A 20,222-nucleotide genomic window follows, 5' to 3' on the forward strand; every position below is an offset into this window, starting at 1 on the left:
TTGTAATATTTCCCAGCCTGGTTTTTAAGGCTGCGTCGGAACTTTCGATTGTGGATCTTGTATTTGTCATTGGTGAACACAATCAGTCCGTCACCTTCAAGGTCCCATATTCCTCCAATAAACTGATAAATTATGAGCCCGGATTGCAGCCTTATGCTGATGGTTTCTGATGGTATTTTGGCCAGCTCTCGGGCCATCCTCCATACATCCGATTTCTGGGTCTTTTTCTTGGGGCGGCCGGGGTCCCACAGCTCCTCCTCCGATTCCTCCTCGTCCTCGTCAGAACTGCTGCCCGCTGGAGTCTCCGTAGGTGGCGGTGGCTGCCTTCTCTCCGTGCTGTGGACTCGGGGATGAAACCCGACCCCCCGATCCCGTTGAGGGGACCAGTCCCTGGCCGCTTGCTCCAACTGCTCCTTGGTGAAGCCGTCGATGAGCGATCCCTCATGATCTTCCTCTCCTGACTGTTCAGAGGGGATTTCGTCGTTTCGCGATGATCCCGGTAGAGCTGGGATGTTGTCGTCGTCGTCCGTCAGGTCTATCAGGTCCTGCGGAGCTTGCTTCGGCTGGTTTGTCGGTGTTGTGGCTCTGCTGGGCAGTTGAGAGGGGGCCTCAGCCACCTCCGATTCCGCTTCGTCTGGGGCCTGCTCTTTTCCTCGGGTCTCTTTGAAGGCCGAAAGTCTCTGCAGAACCTCGGCATATTCTTTGTATTTGCGCACCCCACTGGCGAGAGGGTTCACCAGGATCCCTTCGATGCCCGCTGCCAATGTAGCTGTCTTCACTAGGCTGTCATATTTCTCGGAGGGGCTGTAGACCATCCGCAGCTCACCAATCGTCCATCCTTCAAGGAGTTCAGCGAACCATTCCAGCCATTCTCTGATCTCCGATTTCTTGGTTACCTTTAACGGGCATTTAACGACTCCCAGTCGGTGACCATGTTTAAGCTGTGTGCAAAAGTATATCCGAGTCTGCACCAGGTACTTCATTAAGTTCCGTGCCATGTCCTCTTTAATGGTGTAGTGAGATTCAAAGAAAACCCTCCTAATTACCTCAATCCAGGAATCCAATCCATCACCGAGTAATATCAACGATACAGGCAATTGTGATAATGTGGATTGGGAAAGATGGGATTGATGACTCTCTCCATCCCGGCTGATGTTGCTTGCCTCTTGTCCCTTTGCTGGCTCTTGCAGGGGATCCAGTTCCCCCCTTTCTTCTTCATTCATTGTTGTCTTTGTCTTCGAGTTGCCTATTCCCCAAAGCCTCTCTTTGCGCTCTCGAGTAGGGATGGGTCCAGGCTGTGTTGGCTACTGGCTTCACTGTCTGGATACTATCACTTATCCTCAGTAGAAGCTGTCCCTCACCTGCATGCTATACAGTTACTGCAAGGGTTGTGACTGACGGCCTTATCAGTCACCGTTAACTCTATTCCCTCAGAGTTAACCATCCAAGTGAGCTATTCAGAATCATACTTCTGTTTTTACTGACTTGGTTTATTAGGGCCCGCCTACTTGGCTCCGCCCCACGTTGGGCGCCATGTCCGTTATCCTGCAATAGCTAGCCCCGCCCACTTCATCACAACCCTCCGGGGCTGACTACTGACCAGTTCTCTGTCTAACAGGTCCGGAAAATCTCTAAGACCTGGGTATTACCCTAAAAGAGATCTATAAGAGATAATCTATTTAAACTGGTGTCGAAAGCGATTCGTCTAGCTCTAACTACCTCCAATCCAGAAGTTACGACCCTTTTCAGTTAAGAAACAGTCAGCTGAGTAGCCCTCACAGCTGCGTAATTCCAATAACCACTCTTGTTAACGGTAGCTCGCTTTCTAAAATATAACTTGCTCTTGGAACCGGCTAGATTAAATTTAGTGACTTGGATGTAAGTCCCTGGGTCATTATTTTACTCTCGCCAAAGGAAATTATGAAGCCTCCTCTTTACTAGAACCATGTACCTTAGTTTTACCTTTATTAAAAGAACTAAAAAAATGATTAAATGACTCAATTAATTCCAATGTCCACCAACCTCATTAGAATCTTAGAGTAAGAATTTATTAAGCAAGCTTAAGCAGGGATATGTGACATACAAATCAATAATCAATTGTATACAAGTCAAGAGCAGTGTAATAAGATCAACATGTATAATCATACCTTCCTGTCTCTTTCCCTAACCTATGTCACAGATTCTGAGATAGCTTTTTAGGAAGCGAGTTTAACTCATACCCAGTTGGTGGTGGATCTTTGGCAACAGGATCGTCCGAAAACCTTGGTCTGAATCTTTATCCTTTGTGTGAAAAAATCCTCTTTAGAATGGAAGCAAAGTAGAGAGGGTTCAATTGCTTTTGAAAACCCAACTCTTTAATCCCTCCGGGACCTTTGTCCTTTCTCCAAGTCTGTCGCAATGTTTGGGTTGAGGTGAGACCGACGATCGAATCAGGAACCCGGGTTGGACGATTGGAACTTGTCTCCCTTTGGTGGCACGAAGCTTCAGCTTTCCCCGTGGCTCCAGGGTGTGGTCTGCTCAATCTGCTTCTTCTGTTAGCTCTACTTCGGTGCCGCAGACAAAGAACCAGAACTTCTCCTTTTCCGTCTGCTTATATACAGTTCTCTGCCATATGTGTGTATGGGGAGTGTTAGTTTACGTGGTTTCGGCCCCTCCTGTCTACTGGCTGGGATGGAAAGTACCGTCCTTTCCTCAGCGTGTTGTTCTTAGCCAACCATACCACCCCACCCATCCTGTGCGTCTGGCCATCTGTTCAGAACTGCTTGCGACAGCAGGAACTCACAAGTTTCCCTTCTCCTTTTAACATTAAAAACTGTGTGCTTTTCTCTGATTAACTTTTAAACACAGTCAAATTTTAAAAACTTATGTGCTGATTTCCATTAAGCATTAATCATAAGCATTAATCACCTCTTTCACTTATTATATATCATCAAACCTTAATCATTTCATTGTCGTCATGCTATTACAGATCATGATTCGTACACCTCAGAATCATTCAGTAAATCATTCAGTGATTACTTACATACAGTCATTTTACCTATTGTATTCATCCATATTCAACTTAATCATTATCAAAACATTCAATCATTATAAATCAAAACACAAGATTGCTTTATTTCCCTCAGGCTTTCATGCACCTGTTTCTGCATGTACCTGGATAGATCTCAAACCCCCTACCAGTTTTCTTGACAAAACTCATGATATAAACAGAAACTTTCTGTAAGTAGGACAGAAAGAAAAACAAATACATTCAAACAATTTTTTTTAAAATCAGACCTCGGTCACTTTCATATAAGTTGGAAATTGGATCCATATCAAATCTTTATTAAAACTGCCTCCTCAATTTATCTAAAACTGTTCAGTTGTTGAGTTGTCATTTTCTTCCTTCAGGGCTACATGCGTCCTCTGAAACAACCAGACGGCAGCTCCATTGTGGACCCCCTGCTGGTGGACGAGATGTTTTATCAGATCCCAGAGATCCTGGAGCATCACGAACAGTTCTTGGAGCAGGTTGCAGGCTGTGTTAGCCAATGGCACGACAGGCAGACGGTTGGACACCTCCTCATCCATTCAGTACGTGGAACTAAAAGTTATGGGTTATGGGTATTAACAGATGTTCTAAAATTCCCAGTTTTAAGCATGAATGAGCTGACTGATGATCAGTGTTCCCTGTGCCTTACCCACATTGCAAGTGGCCTGCTGATGCAGCCAAAGGCATCTTTATCTGTCCAAGGAATTGATTCCCTCTGATTAGCTGTCAGAACCTTGTGGATGTGAGGATTCTTCCCTTGCAGGAATTCTGCCAGTCCCATCCTGCAGTAAGACTGCTCACATTATCATGTTGCCTCCTGCAAAACTTCACTTTTGGTGTTTTACTGGCGATATGCAGAACCAACCTTCCTTCAAACATAGTGTGAGCAATGGCATCCAAGTTGCTCAGCTATGATCTCATCTGTCAGCAGCATAGTGTCCCAGCATTTCTATAGCTTGTCCAAATCTTTTGCAGAAATGCTAAAACAACCATCAGCTGGCTTTTCTTCAGCAGTAAAGTCTTGCTCTGTACATGCTCTTTCTGGAGCTCTCTGCTTCTTGACAGTTGAACAAATGTTTTGATCATTGCTTTGATTCCTCTGTCAGAAATATTACGGCACCTGACCGTTCATAATCATTTAAGACCTTCCCACCTCCAGATTTTGGTCCCACAGCACTGAGAAGTTTAGAAATGCAGCTGTAAGCAATGCCATTTGCAATAGTAAGATTAGCTTTTTTTGTGGAGGGACCTTTGCTTTTGCTATTCACACTACTCTGTGCCACACTTTGGGACTGTATATTTATTTAATTTCTGCAATTATATTTAGTACCTATTTCCTTTATCATTCCAGTTGTTTACCTACAACTTCAGCTGTGAACATATTTGCCCTCATTTCTTTGTGAATTGCTTGGGTTATGGCCCACATCTGATTTGGATTTTATGTCAGTGGCCACCTTATAAACATTTGAAATGAGAAAAACATACATTTGTTTTACCGAGTCCATTTATAGAGGCTGAACTACATGCTACATTTATTAGACAGTTATTTTCTTGTGGAAGATTCACAAAAAAAGGTTTATTGTCAAAATTTGTCTTTTGTTTGACACACTCGACTTACACACATTTGTTGTCATCACTCTATCTGACATGTGAAATTTAAAAGACGAAACTTTTTTAAACCTGTTTATAATACTATGAAAATAAAAACAATATAAACTGTATAGTGTAGGGGGAGTAACAAACAGTACTTTCTCATGTATTGCTTTTATTACATTCATCAGAAACAAATTGCTAAATACAGTAGGTTTCCAATTGCTAGTTGTATTTTCTAAAGTTTCTTTGAGGGTAAAAATGCAATCTTTCTATTTTATTATTCTGTTCAGTTCTTCCTTGCTTGAATGATATGTTCTCTCATCTTTCCCATATTGACAAGTAGCATAGAGAAATGACTGTTATATATTACAGCCCACGGAAATAGAAAGTGGTGGATTACCGATTAAAAGTTCCCAGATACTGCAATCAACCTAAAATCTAAGTAAGAAGCTTTAGCTGCATTAATTCTACAGGAGCTGCTTGAGCTTCACCCAACTGTGTCATCTGTGATTTCATTTTAAGCAATTATAGCTTTATTCTTGCTAAAGAAAAGTACTCAGATTGCAAGCTGGATTTTGCAGACTTTTTCAGTGTAATTCAATGCTACTTCAACTTAGTATCAACATATTTACCAAGGAGAACCAGTCAATGTGGAGGATGCTGTTGATTTGTTCATGTAGAACATTTACTAAACCTGCATAAAACTGTGTTTTAGTTTGGTTAATGTAGATTTTTCTGACAAAATTCATACAGTGTTCAATTTCTGTAATGAATATTTAAATTTTAGTGGCTAGGACGAATGTAGTATGTTTAAATTGGATGTACCTCTGAAAAGACAAACAATTCTTTCAACGAGGAGAAGCTGGAATAAAGAGAGGCGGACTACATGTGGCAATATTTCAGGACTGTTATTTTCTAGTGACTGCTCTGTGCCCCTTTTTAAAATTTCCCATGACCTAATGATGGCTCTAGACCTAGATGATAAACAAACACTGTTCCAAACGATCAACGTCAGCCTAAATGTTAGGTTTGGTCTTTGAAAAAGTCGGGAAAGAGAAATACTGAACAAGCAAGGAGAAATGTATTCTCTTGTAGACAAATCTATAGTTTCTGCATTAGATTTTCCCCCTTTTTAGACGTGAAGTGATTATAAAGCCTTGATAAATTCAATTAAAAGCAACTTAGGAGCATTTTACCATTTACATGTGAAATTCAAACACTGTCTCATCTTTTTTTATTGCTTCTCAAAGATTTTTAATACTTTCTAATGCAAAACTGGAGCTACATGGTCTCTATAGCAGGTAGTTGGTGGTGGCATTTCTCCCCCACTAGCAGGCACTGTTGCATCACCCTTTTCCCTGCTTGCACCACCTTCCCCCGACTAAACGGAAGCAGCTATAGTGTGCTGCAGGCCTCGTTGGCGCAGTAGGCAGCGCGTCAGTCTCATAATCTGAAGGTCGTGAGTTCGAGCCTCACACGGGGCAAGTTCCTTTTTGTTTTTTTGACCCCTCAGCTGTTTCAGTTACGACAGCAGTCTTTTTCATTTTGCTGGTGCTGTCTGTCTTCGTGTCTCTGTTAGTATCAGCTTTGTCTCGTCAGAAAATGTGCTATGAAATGTCATCACATAGTTGGACAGTAATCCTTCAGTTATTTCAGATAATTTGCATGGCAAAGTCTTAGAAACATAGACACATTCTGTATTTCAATGTACATTTGTAAGTAATTCAAATTCTCTTTAAAAGCTGGGACTGCTGTAATAACGTCTAGATGATAGAGGATAACTGTGTCTAATCATTTACGTTTAAGTTTCATGTTATTGTAGAATTAGGCAAATTGTCAATATATTGGTCATATTGTGTCAAGAAGTTGTCAAAAATCTTAAAATAAACATAAGATGACTTTTGTTCTTTCCCTGGCAGCATAGTGCTTAAGTTTCATGAGGAAAGATAATATTATGATTTCCAATATATATATTGTTTTAGCAAAATCACAAAATTTGGATTATATGATTTTAATCCTGTTTACAGTTTTCCACACACAGTACTTTATGTATTGTAAAAAACTTCAATTAAATTGATTGCAGTTTGTGGTTGTATTGTGATGACATTTTTAAGGGTTATTATTTCTGTAACATAAATATATGAAGTATGTAGAGCTCATGTATAAAAAAAATAAGGAATTGTTACATGTACGAAACAAAGATTTTTTAGCACCCAAATTCTTAGTGGAAGCTGCTCTTAAATGAAGCAGCAATAAAACCGTTTTACTTTACCCTAACTTGTAATTTAAAAATGAACTTGTTCATGAGCATAAACTACGCTTTAAAAACTAAAACTTGCATCTTGATATAACAAAAGCACACAGCCCAGACATGTTTTGAATCTGAAAGTCGGTGCTTAAAAAGATTTTTTTTCTTTGACCGTATTAAGTGTGCAAACATTAGGGGATTAAAAAGTTAAACACAAGGCATTGTGTTATCGACTCACTGGCAGTTCACAGTTTAATCTTCTTGTTAACATTTAGACAAGTGGACACTCTTAATTAAAGCTAAGTAAAGATCAGAGGGAACTATACTTAGAGGAAAAAAATCTACTGGAAAGAACTTCACCTTTTACCTCATGTATCCTCCACAACTCAGGCTTTTGTTTTGACGTTGCTTGTGAGTTCCCAAAGTCAGAGAAGGAACAAATTAAAGAGGGGAGGGCATTGGGCATGAAAGGTTGGGAAAAGAAAATCTGAGATAATTAGGAAAATGTCAACTCATATTTGATAGAGTGACAAAAATCTGTTTACTCTGTAATCGGGTTAAATAACAGCTTCCTCCACACCCTCCCCTTCTGTTTAGATTTGTGCTACAATTTCATCTCTCTCTCTCTCTCTCTCTCTTTCTGTCTCCCTGTTGGTCTTCAACCATTTGAGGGAAAATCAGGTCAGGCTGAGTCATTTGGGTTCATGTGTGTGATTGAAGGAGGCAGAAAAATACAAGATAAATAGATTGACTGAAGGATTTTGTTTTTTCTCAGAAACCTGGCAAATTTAGCTTACGGAAAATGTGACGTGTCTTAGATTTGCCCTGGTTTGTGTTTCCTGTAACTGGTTGGAAGTATTCCTAAAGGCAAAGAGAAATTTTGAAAATAATCTTTTTGAAAATTAAGAACAATAACTGCGCCTCTTGGCCGAAATGTCTCGCTTTAAATAGGTAGGGAAGGGACAAGGGTGCAAAGAAGATGGATGGATGGATGGATTGATGGATTAAGAACAATAGAAAAAAGTTTTAATGCTTTTTATACCTACCTGCTTGTTTTTGCAATGTCAAAGAGCTACATTTTCATTTTTAAAATATTCATTTCAAAATGAATATTTTAAAATTTCATTTCCTTTTAAAATGGTTCACTTAAATTACAGTGTGAGATCTCAGTCTGAAAAGTTTTTTTGTTGAGGAAAAAAAGAAAGTAAACCTGTTTTTGTTGCTTTATTATTAGTAATGGTGTTTTTTATTTTTATTTATTTTTTTTAATTTTCTTTTACATATTTCTGTGTCCTCGTTTCAAATTGATCTCAAATTACTGCCTATTTCTTTCAAAGTTAAAACATCATTTTCAGGCTGATATTCCTAAAGGGGTAATCAGTGTATTTTTGTCTTCCTATAGTTCTCCAAAGATGCTCTCGCTGATATGTACTCAGCATACATTGACAATTTTCTCAATGCTAAAGATGCAGTTAGGATTGCAAAGGAGGCCAAACCAGCATTTCACAAGTTTCTGGAGGTGAGTGTTTGACCAAGTTTCTGGTGTTTCTGTTACGTGTGTCAGCAGCTGCTCTTGTTTGTAGGAAAATTAGTTCAAACTTTGAATTCTCTGCTTAGGCAATCAAACCTCTCATCTGAAACATACTGTAATGATAATTATTAAGTGCAGGTATGTCGATACGCAAGATTTTTTAAAACCATGTCTGCTGTGGCACTGCAGTCAGATTTGTGGACATTAGAACCAGTTCGCCATCTTGTGGTGAAGTTGTGAAGTTCACCAAAGATCAGATTTTAGGGAGTTTTAAATTGTAATACTTATGTTACCTGCAGTAACATAAGCAGACACACCAATCAGAGTGTCTTCAGGAAGGTGGGCAGAATTCCTAAAAGTACCTCAAGCATGACTCTTTTCTAAAAACAGTTTTTATTCTCAGAAACAAGCTCAACACGTCACCCAATTATTAGAAACCTTCCAACAATTATTCACATTGTTGTAGTTTTTCTGGCCAACCAATATTTCTGCTACTTTCACTATGCGGCATGTAATGCCCTAGGTTGTCCTCCCATATTGTCCCATTAAAAAATTTATTCAAGCTGCTGTTATGGCCTGGCTCATAGACCAAAACCAAAAAACCGGAAGCAACACATGGGTGTAACTTAGAATTAGATTTATTTTAATTAGATTTGGCTGGTAGAAGAAGAAAAAAGAGCGAGAGACTTCCAGGAAGTGGTGTGCCTCTTAGTTTTATCTTGACCAGCTGCCTCCAGTTCCAATCAACACCAATCTACCTGGAGCTCTGAAACACAAACACATTAATCAGGAGGGAAGGCCTCAGTTAATTTCACCACTTATATGCTCTTTTTTTGTGTGTCTGTGTGTCGATCGTCTCTCTCCCTCTAATCCAAAAGCAAAACATGCGTGAGAACAAGGAGAAGCAGGCTCTGGGCGACCTGATGATCAAGCCGGTGCAGAGGATTCCTCGATACGAGCTGCTGGTTAAGGTGACCACTTTGTCTTCGCTACACTGCTAGAAGTGAGACTTCAGCCGCACTCGGGTAGTTTAAAGAGGGATTCATGTATTTTTTTTTGTTGCTTGTTCAAGGACTTGTTGAAACACACGCCGGAGGACCATCCAGATCATCAGTTTCTGCTGGACGCGCAGAAGAACATCAAACGACTGGCGGAGAAAATCAACAAGGGGCGTCGCTCCGCTGAGGAGGCGGAGAGGGAGGCCAGGGTTATCCAGGAGATCGAGGCTCACATAGAGGGAGTTGAACATGTGAGATGTTTAGACTTTTACTGTTTCTACATCTACCAACCTGAACTAGTTTTGTGCTGATTTAGCCTTTTTTTAATTGCTGCTTTTTCTTTGACAGATTCTAAATCCACAGAGGAAATTCTTGAGGCAGGAAATCGTCATGGAGGCGGTAAGATTAATGTAGCAAACTCTTTTCTGATACGTTCAGTAGTATCAAACAAACATTATAAAAGGAATGTGGCTCAGATCACCAGAGCTGTTCCTGTCTCTCTGTAGAAGACTGTAGGGGGTAAGAAAGACCGATCCCTCTTCCTCTTCAGCGATCTGATCATCTGCACTACTCTCAAGAGGAAGTCTGGCTCGTTGAGGCGCAGCTCCATGAGCCTGTATGCAACAGTCGTGCATGCCATCACAGTATGTCTCTAAAGCCCACTGCCCCCTGGTGTTCAAAAAAATGAATGCATCCTCTCTGTTTCAGATACTCTGCTGCCAGTGTGATAGATACCTCCAGCAAATACAAGTTTTTGTGGAAGCTTCCTTTAGAGGACGTGGAGGTGGTGAAAAGTACGATTTATTATTATTATTCTTTTGTAGTTTTTACTTTTGTGTTATTGTATCAATTCACTGCATGCATGATAAGGAAACTTATAACCCAATGTTTAAATGTCTCTCATGTTTCTCCCTAAGGTTCTTCTCAGGCAACCAACAAAGAGAGCATCCAGAAGATGATTACCCGTTTAGATGAGGATCTCAGCACTTTGGGTCAGATCAGCAAACTATCGGAGACCCTTAGCTTCCCACATCAGGTACGTGCCACAAGCACATGTGGCTGTGCAGAGTTTGTATTGGAAAGTTTAGAAAAATATAGAATTTGCTATTAGTTATTTCAAGCTCTGGAGGATGAACTAGAGAATCTGTAGACCTCAGTTGTATTTATTTATTGATTAGCCTTTTTTTTAAAAAAAAAAGGTTTTTTTTTGGGACCATAGGGGTACAAACACGCGACTGAATAGTTGTAATTATTATTGTAATGCAACTAAGTATAATAAGCTAATAAGTCAAGGACACTTAATAAAATTACATAAATAAATGATTAATAGAGCTCTTCTTATATTTTATGGATATAAAATAAGTGTTTACTCATAGATTTATCAGTTTTAATTATGCAAAAAAAATTTTTTTTTAATTGTAATGTTTAAAGTTTTTTTTACTGCATTAACCAATGAGTTTTTGTTGTTTTGTGTTTTCTCTAAACTTCCTCTTCTTTTCATTTGCTCCTCTCAGTCTCTAGATGAGGTGATAAAAGATCTGATGGCTTCAGTTCACAAAGAGCTCTCAGAGAAACAGTCTTTGGCCTTCAGCATGACTTTCTTGCCCACAAAACTGGAGTTCACAACAGCCTCCGCTGAGAGCACCTTCGTCTTTGAGTTCAGCTCGCCCGACGCTCGATCCAGCTTTGAACAGGCCTTTGAGGATGCCAAGAAGAAGTTGGGTCAGTGAGAACATGTTTCATGTGATCAAATAAGTGCTGTCCTACAAGAAACCTACAAGAAATGAGCTGAAGGGGATGAGATTCTTTTAGTAAACATTTACGTCTACCTGTAGCTGAGAAGCTACATTTCCTTTCAATTTTGCAAAATCTAAGAAAACTTTACAGTTGAATTCTTGTGTCTCATGAATCAGAGCAGTCGGGCTCTACTTGTGTTGTTAAAATCTTCCTGATTATTATTTGTGTGTGCTTTTAGCCATGAACAAGGACCAGTGGGACCCAGAATTCCTGAAGGCAATCCCTATTATGAAGACCCGCAGTGGGATGCAGGTGTGTTTCTTTTTTACACACAAAACAAACTATTGCTGTGTGTGTTTGTCCATGTTTGGATTTTGCAGATTTTGCTTGTGCCAAATAGTCAAATAATGAGGGGGAAAAAAAACATGTTCTAAAAGATATATGTTTTGTTTTATGATTTGTTTGTTTTCTAGTTTTCATGTGCCTCGCCCAGCCACAGCTGTCCTGACAGTGGCTGTGAGGTTTGGGTGTGTAACAGTGATGGATATGTAGGCCAGGTAAGAGGACATAGAAAAAGATTACCCAATTACTGATGGCAAATTCAATTTGCAGCCATTTTGAGTGATGTAATGTCTTCACTCCAGGTTTGCTTGTTGAACATCAAAGATGAGCCCACGGTGGAGGCCTGCATCGCCGTCTGCTCTGCCAGGATCATTTGTATTGCTGCGGTTCCAGGACTCAAAGGAAGGTGGGAGCACAGTTAAAGGAGAAATGAGCAATAGTTTATTTTTCCTTATTGACATGTATACATTCAAAAATGTTCTGCCATCCTCTTATAACTGGTGTAGATGTTAATGTTATGTTTCATGTTGTTAAAAACAAAGTAAAGTTTGGCGCATAAAATATGGCATTTCTCAGTTCTACTGCACCTATGATTTGTAGCGAGCTGACTTTAAGATTGAGCTTTTTAGCAATAAACCGTCTGGGTCTGGAGTGAAACAGAGAAGGTTTCAAAATAAAATTTGTGGGATAAAACATGCCAGATCAGAAAACACAGAGATGTGTTCTTGAAGACGACACGTTTGGTGGTACATTTAATTAAAGATGGCTCTGAGAATTAATATTTTGGGAAATCAACTGCATTTTATTTTGCTAAAGGTATAGAGATCCAGCATACATTTCTAGATAGAGCTGAAATATTTGATGAGTGTGATTGTAAAGCTTTCACCATGTTGTTCTCTCAGGGATCGTGTATCAGAACCTGTTTCGACCTCCGGGCCTCCTACTCATCCACAGCAGCAGCTCGACATCTCCATCTCACCTACGACCTTGGAGCTAACAGAGCAGCCTACAGGTTAGCTACTTCCACCAAACCCTCCTGCAAGTTCAAGTTTCTTATAGTCTGTTTGAATTATGTTTGTGTGGGCAGTGGGAATACTTTAAGATTTAAAATCTCCATAAACTTTAGCTTTCATAGTAGATCGCTGTCTGATAATTTGCTGTATAGGTGAAAAATAAATTCAATTGCTTTGCTAACTTATTGCCCCCATTTCTTACAATGTGATATAAATTTAGTTAACAAAAAGGCTCTGAAACTTAAGAGATTGTTTTCCTGCAACATCAACCAACTTGTACATGATGGTTTTAAAAAAATAAGCATCTAAAGTTTGTCATTTGTGGACCATAAGATCAAATGGGATCTTTAATTTCTATTGATGTGATAAAGTACATTATTTGGTTCTTTAAAACAACTTCAGTTGTAAAATAAAAAAGCCTTCCTTCAGACTGTTGGCTTATCTTCTCCAGGACCAGGGGCGGAGCTTGTGCCCTTTGACAGTGATGACTCAGATGATGAAGATTCACCTAGTCCTTCTTCAACTTTGCAGAGTCAGGCCAGTCACTCCACCATATCGTCAAGCTATGGCAGTGAGTAATTGTCTCAGATTTAGCCAGTTAAACCACCAGATCTACCAGTTCATCAGACTTTACTCTGTTCATTTCCTGAAGACGACGAGGGTCTGAGCTCCAAGGACATGGCCACGGAGACCACCAGCAGCGAGGAGGAGCAGGAGTTCCCTGTCCCAACCTCCTATGGTGCTCCTGGGATGCTAGGAGTAGGCGGAGGGAGTCGCGCCCACACAGAGAGTCCTATGGACGGCCGGGCCATGCGCCGGTCCTCCAGGGGGTCATTCACCCGAGCGAGTCTGGAGGATCTGCTGAGTATTGACCCGGAGGCGTATCAGAGCTCTGTGTGGCTGGGCACAGAAGATGGATGGTAGGAAAATGAACTCTTTTCTTTTCTCTTATTCCCAGCACATCCATCCAGCCATTGTCAATACATTAATATCCGTGCATTCATGGCCACATGCAGGCCGGTGCCTAAAGGAAGCGGCTGTTGGATGAGAGGCAGCCAACATCGTGGGCAGGTTTCTTGATTAATTGTACCATCTCTGTTTGTTTCAGCATACACGTTTACCAGTCCTCAGACAACATTCGAAACCGTAAAAACAGCATGAAGATGCAGCACTCGGCCTCCATCCTCTGTATATTGTAAGTCTGCCTTTTCCGTTACGACTCATCAGTCTTTGAAAGTCGTTATTTTGGACGTGCTGTGGTGGCGCAAAGGATAGTGCGACCCGCGTTTGGAGATCTTGAGACCTCAATGCGGCTGTCGCGGGTTTGATTCCCGGACCTGGTGACATTTGCTGCATGACTCCTTCCCCCTTTCCTGTCAGCCTACTTTCATATAAGGGACACTAGAGCCCACAAAAGACCCAATGGAGGGGAGGGGGAAAAAAAGAAAGTCTTTATTTTGTTTTCTTTATTTATTTGACCTTTAATTATACAGGTTGTCTCATTGAGATCCAAGATGTCATTTACAACTCAGAGTTGTTTTGATACAAAGGAAAAATAAAATCCTGTTTTACTGATGGTTCAGAAACACAGACTATGAAGGTTGAGTCATTTGAAGCTTATAACTTTATGTTTTTCATTTCACCTTTGTGTTTTTCCTCTAACATCAGGTACTTTGACAACAAAGTGTTTGTATCATTAGCAAATGGAGAGGTTATCGTCTATCAGAGAGAAGCAGGTGAGCTAATGACTAAAAAATATTTTTAAAATGCTGAATAGTTTTTTTTGTTGTGTTGTTTTTTTTTATACAGCATTTTTCATTTTGAACTCAATCTCCAGGTAGTTTCTGGGATCCTCAGTCTTCCCAGATGTTAGTTCTTGGCACGCCTAGTAGTCCAGTTACCAAAATGGTTCCTGTTGGCAGGAAACTGTGGTGTGGCTCACAAAACAGAGTCCTTATCATCAACACTACTACACTGGTACAGGAGGTAAGCTTAGCAAAGCTCTAGATAAAGACTTTACAGACATTACACAATGGCAAACGAGAGTAATGGAGATCTAGATCACTGGTTTTTCCTCCCTCCTTTCCAGCACTGGTTCCAGGTCGGCACTGACAGCAATCGCTGTGTTACATGCATGGTGGCGTATGGTCAGGGTGTGTGGCTGGCGCTGCAGGGCAGTGCACAGGTCAGGCTGTATCACACAGATACCTGGGAGAGCCTGACGGAGGTGGATGTGGCACCGGCTGTGCACAAAATGCTTGCAGGTGAGCGCAGACAGTTTCTGAGCTTATACAAAGGGTTTTAGTTGTACACAGTGGCTTGCAAAAAGTATTCATTCCCTTTGAGTTTTTTTTATGTTTGGTCACAGTACAACCATAATCTGTGATGCGTTTTATTGAGATTTTATGTGACTGTCGAGTAGTAGTGGAGAGGTTTAAAGCAGGGTGAAGTCATAAAACGACATCCCATGCTTTGAACATCTGACAGACCACTCATCAAAAAATGGCTTAAAAGATCAGTTTGACCCTCATGACCGCATGTTTTTTATTTAACCTTTATTCAGGCGCAGATGCAATCATTAGACAGCACAAAGCTGCCTGCCTCAGGATCACAGCCTTGTTGGCCTGCAAGGACCTGCTGTGGATCGGCACCAGTGCAGGTGAGGACACAGAGTTTGTCTGTTCAACTGCGGTGGTCCTACAGTAGCACAATGCTAATGAAACAATGACTACAGAAATACATCATAAATCTGCACAATAGAAAATCAACATTTTTGAAGTCGGATGGAACCCCGTCCCCACCCTCCACAGTAATAAGCTTTCTTGCATTGTATTGTAGTTTGCAAATTTTCGTTGGAATTTTAAATTGTAATTCTGAAATCGGCTAACATTTCTGGCCTACATCCGCAAAACACATGATTTGTTGTATGAATTCTAAGTTTGAGTTTTTGTTTAAGTTTTTAAATTCAAGGACCTTAGGTGGTAGACCCTCATGTTCAAAGAGATTTAATATTCTTCAGGAGTGGTCCTTACACTGGCGATCCCAACAGTGAGCACAGGAACTGGTGCCGGGACTCTTAAGTCACCTCTGGTTCCAATCGGATCGGCTCATGGGCACACAGGGCATGTTCGGTTTCTGACTTCAATTGAGCTACCAGAAGGATTTGACATGAACTTCCCTCCAACAACAACAGACTCCACAGGTACTTTCTTGTTTTAGCAAAAAAAACAAAACTCCTTCACATTTACAGTGCTGTGAAAAAGTATTTTTAAGTTTTTGCTTTTTTTTTTGCAATTAAGTATTTCAGACAAGCAAATTCTATTATCAAACAAAAATAACCCTAGTTTTTCTGGATCTAGGCAATCAGCCTCCGAGCAGCAGCGTAGACGATAAGAGCCTACAGAGGCGAGACTCCGCACACCGCAGAACCTCCACACACATCCCAGTGAAGACCAATCATCTTGTCATTTCTGGCGGAGATGGCTATGAGGACTTTAGGCTGACCAACAGCAGTGAAACCATTGGTCGAGATGACAGCACCAATCACCTATTGCTCTGGAGAGTCTGAGCCAATCAAACACCCAGTCTGACCAATCTCCCTCCAGCACATCCAGGCGTTGATTTTTTGCTCAGTCCATCCAGTGCTATGACACGATTCCGAGCTCCCTCCTGGATTTATGAATGAATACTACTACATCAAACACTCAGCTTTTGTTGTGTTCCTGGTGATGTGTGCATTTTTGATCATTTTTTTTTTGAAAGAGATAAGAAAATTGAAGAGCCAAAAATAAACTTGCACAGATGGACTTATTTTCAAACTGAGGACAAATAAAGAACTTCCACAGGCGGATCTGGATTCTTCAGGGTGTCAGTGCACAAAATAGGAGGATTGAGTCATGTGATGTAATTAATGAGGAATTGCATTTTCTTTGAAATTTTGTCTTTTTGAACTTGAAATACTTCAGTCCATCGTTTCATCCACAGATGAAGATCAGCTGTAACAATGTAAATTAAATGTAACATAGCTCAGAATGGTAGTTTGAAATTCTTATTTTATTTTAGTCATATTTTTTCAGCTGAAATTTAATGGTAGCCTTAATATCAGATGTATTGTCAGATTTTTCTGATTCCAGTCAGGTGGTGATTATCCTTTTTCACAATGGCCAGTCATAGTTGTGGAACTGCCAATGTCACCTTTCTCCAGTAGAGGGAGCATTACGGTGAAACATTGCACACATATAATGGACAGCCTTATAAAACAATAAAAAAAGAACATATGATTTTTGCAGAAAATCACATTTTGTTGGCTCAGTCAGTTTTACGTTTGCTGTCAGTTTAAGCTTAGATTGTGTCTCACTGGGAAGTGAAATATAAGTGCGTTCCTCTTTAACACAGTCATGCCAAAGCCTTGTATACGTTTAAAGAACTTTTTTTGCCATGAAATGTCAGTTGAAGTTCTGTCATGTCTGGACAGAGCCTCTTCATTGATGACGCCAAGCTGCGGATGCAGAAATAGTTGTGTACAGTATTTATGCTTTTAATTTTAGCGCCTTCTTTTACAGCACTTAATTTATAGAAGATGTAGCCTTCACTTTTTTCTGTTGGAAATGATGAATACAGAGGCTCTGACTTGATTGTGAAAGTGAATTAAAACGAGTAGTTTAGCTCCATTCCCTCATGGTCACAACAGTTCATAGTGCAGGGTTTGGACTAGACCAAAAATGATGCTTTTCGCTGTAGGATAAATGTCCCACAAGGTTTTGCCTTGTATAGTATCAGAAAGCAGCTTTTGGACTGCTTGAGCACAGTCACCCTGATGCCTCTATGTGTGCCAAATATGCTTCATAGTTCAGATCCATTTCTTGCACAGAGGTTTTTCTATCTTACAAAAACCCCATATCCTTTCACACCTGGTATTTACAAACAAGATAGTATGTCAGTAGGACAAATGCTTAGTGCCTACGCATTTCTTCAGGAGGCTTAAAGGTTAAGGCCATTACACACAAGTAAAAGTCACCTGTCCTTGACTTCTTGTCCTTGCACACGCTCTCATAGGTGTTAGCCTCAGGCTTTGGGGGTTAAGTGGTGATTGTCTTTGATCCCTCAAAGCCTTGGAAACCTCATTGCACTTTATCAACCATCTGGGCTCTTCACCTCAAGAATCTCACTTCCAAATACATCCACATTAAGCTCTTTCTCCCTGTGAAATAACTAAGAGAATCAGTTTAGCTGCTAACTAGCTTATGAGCATCTGTTAGCGTAGATGTGGATTAATTTCCTCAAGTGCATTTATTTAGGTAAGATGAATAAAAGGAGATGCCTTTTTTTCTGTTTTCTGCCCACTTTGCTGGTTTATGAATTGGGCTAAGCTATGCTTACTACCCACATAGTTGTCTTCAATTTTACCGCTAACCTTTTTTTTCCCACCCCCAGCACAGACGATTACTTTCAAGAAGAATCCATAAAGCATTCCTAATTGTTGATGTAAGGTAAATGTTTTTTTAAACTGCATGATCAATCAAAACGTTGACTTTTGTGTTTTCTGTATGTAAAATATATACGTTTATGCTGGCTATAGGAGGTACACATACTGATCTTTTCAATGAACTCCACAAACAGGGTGGAGCTTGGTAGCAGAAAAGCACTCAAAGGTGGTAGCCTATTGTGTTTTCACGTCCTCTGACCAGAACTTTAGTTTTGGCTGTTTTTTTGCATTGTGGTAGTAATAAATAATTTCAGTTGAATGTTTTTAATAGGTTCAAATGAAAAGAATTCAACAGAAGTAACACCTATTAATAATTACAGAAGTAGATGGAAATGAGTGAAATGAATCTGCTAAGACTCCTTATGAAACTTTAGATCCTAAATATGAAGGTATGAATATCATTCTGCATATTACGTTATACATGACTAGGAGAAGGAGGCAAATGGTAATAATCGGTATCATCCCAACTTTTCCATAAATCTCACTGACATGTACGTAACTACATGTGAACTAAGTTGTATTGATGTAAATATTGGTATATATACTGCTTCATTTCTGTAAATGGTGCACTCACGGTCCTCAATTGTTGATATAAGTCGTATGGCATATTTTTATATGTTTCTGTGAAGTTTGTCTCTATGTATTCCCCCCTTTAGTCCTTTGCATGCGCCTTCAGTCATAAAAAAAGTTTGAACTGTCAGAAAATAAAAATATTGCCCCAGACTAAAGCGGTGTAATAAACAGATTTCTGTTTTAGTGATGGAGTTGCATTTATGGCAGCTTCAAAATGTTTGCTTTGTTGCTTATTTCTGCAGGGGGGGAAAAAACTTACTCTTAGTTTTTGCTCTGCTGACCTTCTGTTTCCCTCTGCCCCTGGCTGACATATTGTCATGGCTGCAGTCTCTCAGAGTTTCTTCCTGTATGTAGCTGCTCTAGTTTTGTCACTTTGGTTTCCTCTGTAAAATAAATAATTTCACTGGGGCCAGCTTGTGTTTGTTCTCTTAACCTACAGCTTTATCTTAATACTTTATTCTTGGTTAGAAGTGAGAAAACTACTGAGAACAGGATTATGAGTATTTCCCTTTTGTAAAGCACTTATATTTTTAATACTGAATATTTATTGAAGATGCTTGTAATTCAAAAATAATGTATATCATCTGTCAAATCTTTCAGGACAAATAGCTGATCATCAATGAAAAGGCATGTTTAGACAATAACTATAGCAGTATTTCACATCGTTGTGTGAAAATTGTTTTACTCTTTATGTTGCCATTTCTGTTCAGTTAACAGTTTTACAACATTTGCTTTTGCACTGATCTTTTAACTATTCATGGAAACAACCTGGTTATTTTCTTTTTCAACAATCCAAAATCATCAATCTTCTTTCTGAACTAATATTCTGTTTGTTTGTCTTTTTTTTTTTCAAACGAATACTATCCAGAATCTTAAAAACAATATCCTGTGGGCATTGCATGGTCTGTTAAAAAAATCTCCCTAGATTATTTGTGAATGTTAATTAGTAATTAACAAACTTTAACATCATTTTTTAACTGTAAAATTATGTACTCATTATTTGTCACAGATGTTTTAACATTTTCTGGGTTCAAATACAGCGATCATCCTTAAACAACAATATCTTTGTTTTATGGTGATAACAGACATCCGAATACTAAAGAACAGCAAAACTAGAAAAAGTGTCAGAAGGAGAAAAATGGCACTTCTCTTGACAAATGAAGAATAAATAACAGCAAGATTTGGCATCATACATGAGATTATGCTCTTCAGAGAAAGTTTTAAAGGGCCTAATATGATTTGCTTTAGTTTGGCTGCATTAAATTTCTCTTATTCCCTGAACTGTACTATTGAAAGTGGATATATAGAATATATATATATATATATATATATATAAACGCTAATACAAATTAGAAAATAAATGTCCTAAAAAAATAGCTGCCTGAAAGACTTCTTTAATACATGTTTTCTTCCTTTCACTCTGTTTCAACTCTAATTGGTGCCAGTTAATTCAAATCAATGTTCACATTCATTAAAAAGCAACTCAAAACTGGACACAAAGTTACCTCTGTGGCTAATTTTTTCAATGTAACTCAGCAAAACATTTAAGCCCACTGACCCACAATAAATTGCTTTGTAACATTGCAGTCCAACAAACAACTATTCCTTCATGAAGACTCACACATGCTCACAACGGAGATCTGTAGGATGACTAACAAGGCTGGAAAAACA

The 20,222-nt window shown here is 39.6% G+C and overlaps 1 protein-coding gene and 1 non-coding gene across 3 annotated transcripts in view; both read left to right on the forward strand.

Moving 5' to 3' along the window:
- arhgef17 (Rho guanine nucleotide exchange factor (GEF) 17) overlaps nt 1-18,959 on the forward strand; it is an 85,135-nt gene extending 66,176 nt beyond the window's left edge. For both annotated transcript variants that reach the window (XM_028045483.1, XM_028045484.1), the window contains exons 3-24: nt 3,391-3,573; nt 8,275-8,391; nt 9,282-9,374; nt 9,476-9,652; nt 9,750-9,800; nt 9,908-10,017; nt 10,110-10,195; nt 10,319-10,437; nt 10,916-11,123; nt 11,377-11,450; nt 11,612-11,695; nt 11,783-11,886; nt 12,383-12,492; nt 12,945-13,064; nt 13,146-13,413; nt 13,602-13,688; nt 14,162-14,229; nt 14,331-14,479; nt 14,583-14,757; nt 15,057-15,152; nt 15,513-15,695; nt 15,853-18,959. In XM_028045483.1, the coding sequence (XP_027901284.1) occupies nt 3,391-3,573; nt 8,275-8,391; nt 9,282-9,374; nt 9,476-9,652; nt 9,750-9,800; nt 9,908-10,017; nt 10,110-10,195; nt 10,319-10,437; nt 10,916-11,123; nt 11,377-11,450; nt 11,612-11,695; nt 11,783-11,886; nt 12,383-12,492; nt 12,945-13,064; nt 13,146-13,413; nt 13,602-13,688; nt 14,162-14,229; nt 14,331-14,479; nt 14,583-14,757; nt 15,057-15,152; nt 15,513-15,695; nt 15,853-16,061 (2,871 nt within the window). In that variant the 3' untranslated portion in view covers nt 16,062-18,959. The remainder of the gene's footprint in view (nt 1-3,390; nt 3,574-8,274; nt 8,392-9,281; nt 9,375-9,475; nt 9,653-9,749; nt 9,801-9,907; nt 10,018-10,109; nt 10,196-10,318; nt 10,438-10,915; nt 11,124-11,376; nt 11,451-11,611; nt 11,696-11,782; nt 11,887-12,382; nt 12,493-12,944; nt 13,065-13,145; nt 13,414-13,601; nt 13,689-14,161; nt 14,230-14,330; nt 14,480-14,582; nt 14,758-15,056; nt 15,153-15,512; nt 15,696-15,852) is intronic.
- On the forward strand, nt 6,036-6,108 carry trnam-cau (transfer RNA methionine (anticodon CAU)). The gene has a single exon. It is a non-coding gene; the product is annotated as a tRNA-Met (tRNA).
- Nucleotides 18,960-20,222: the final 1,263 nt, after the last annotated feature.

Source organism: Xiphophorus couchianus, chromosome 18 (assembly GCF_001444195.1).
Source record: "Xiphophorus couchianus chromosome 18, X_couchianus-1.0, whole genome shotgun sequence".
NCBI lineage: Eukaryota > Metazoa > Chordata > Actinopteri > Cyprinodontiformes > Poeciliidae > Xiphophorus > Xiphophorus couchianus.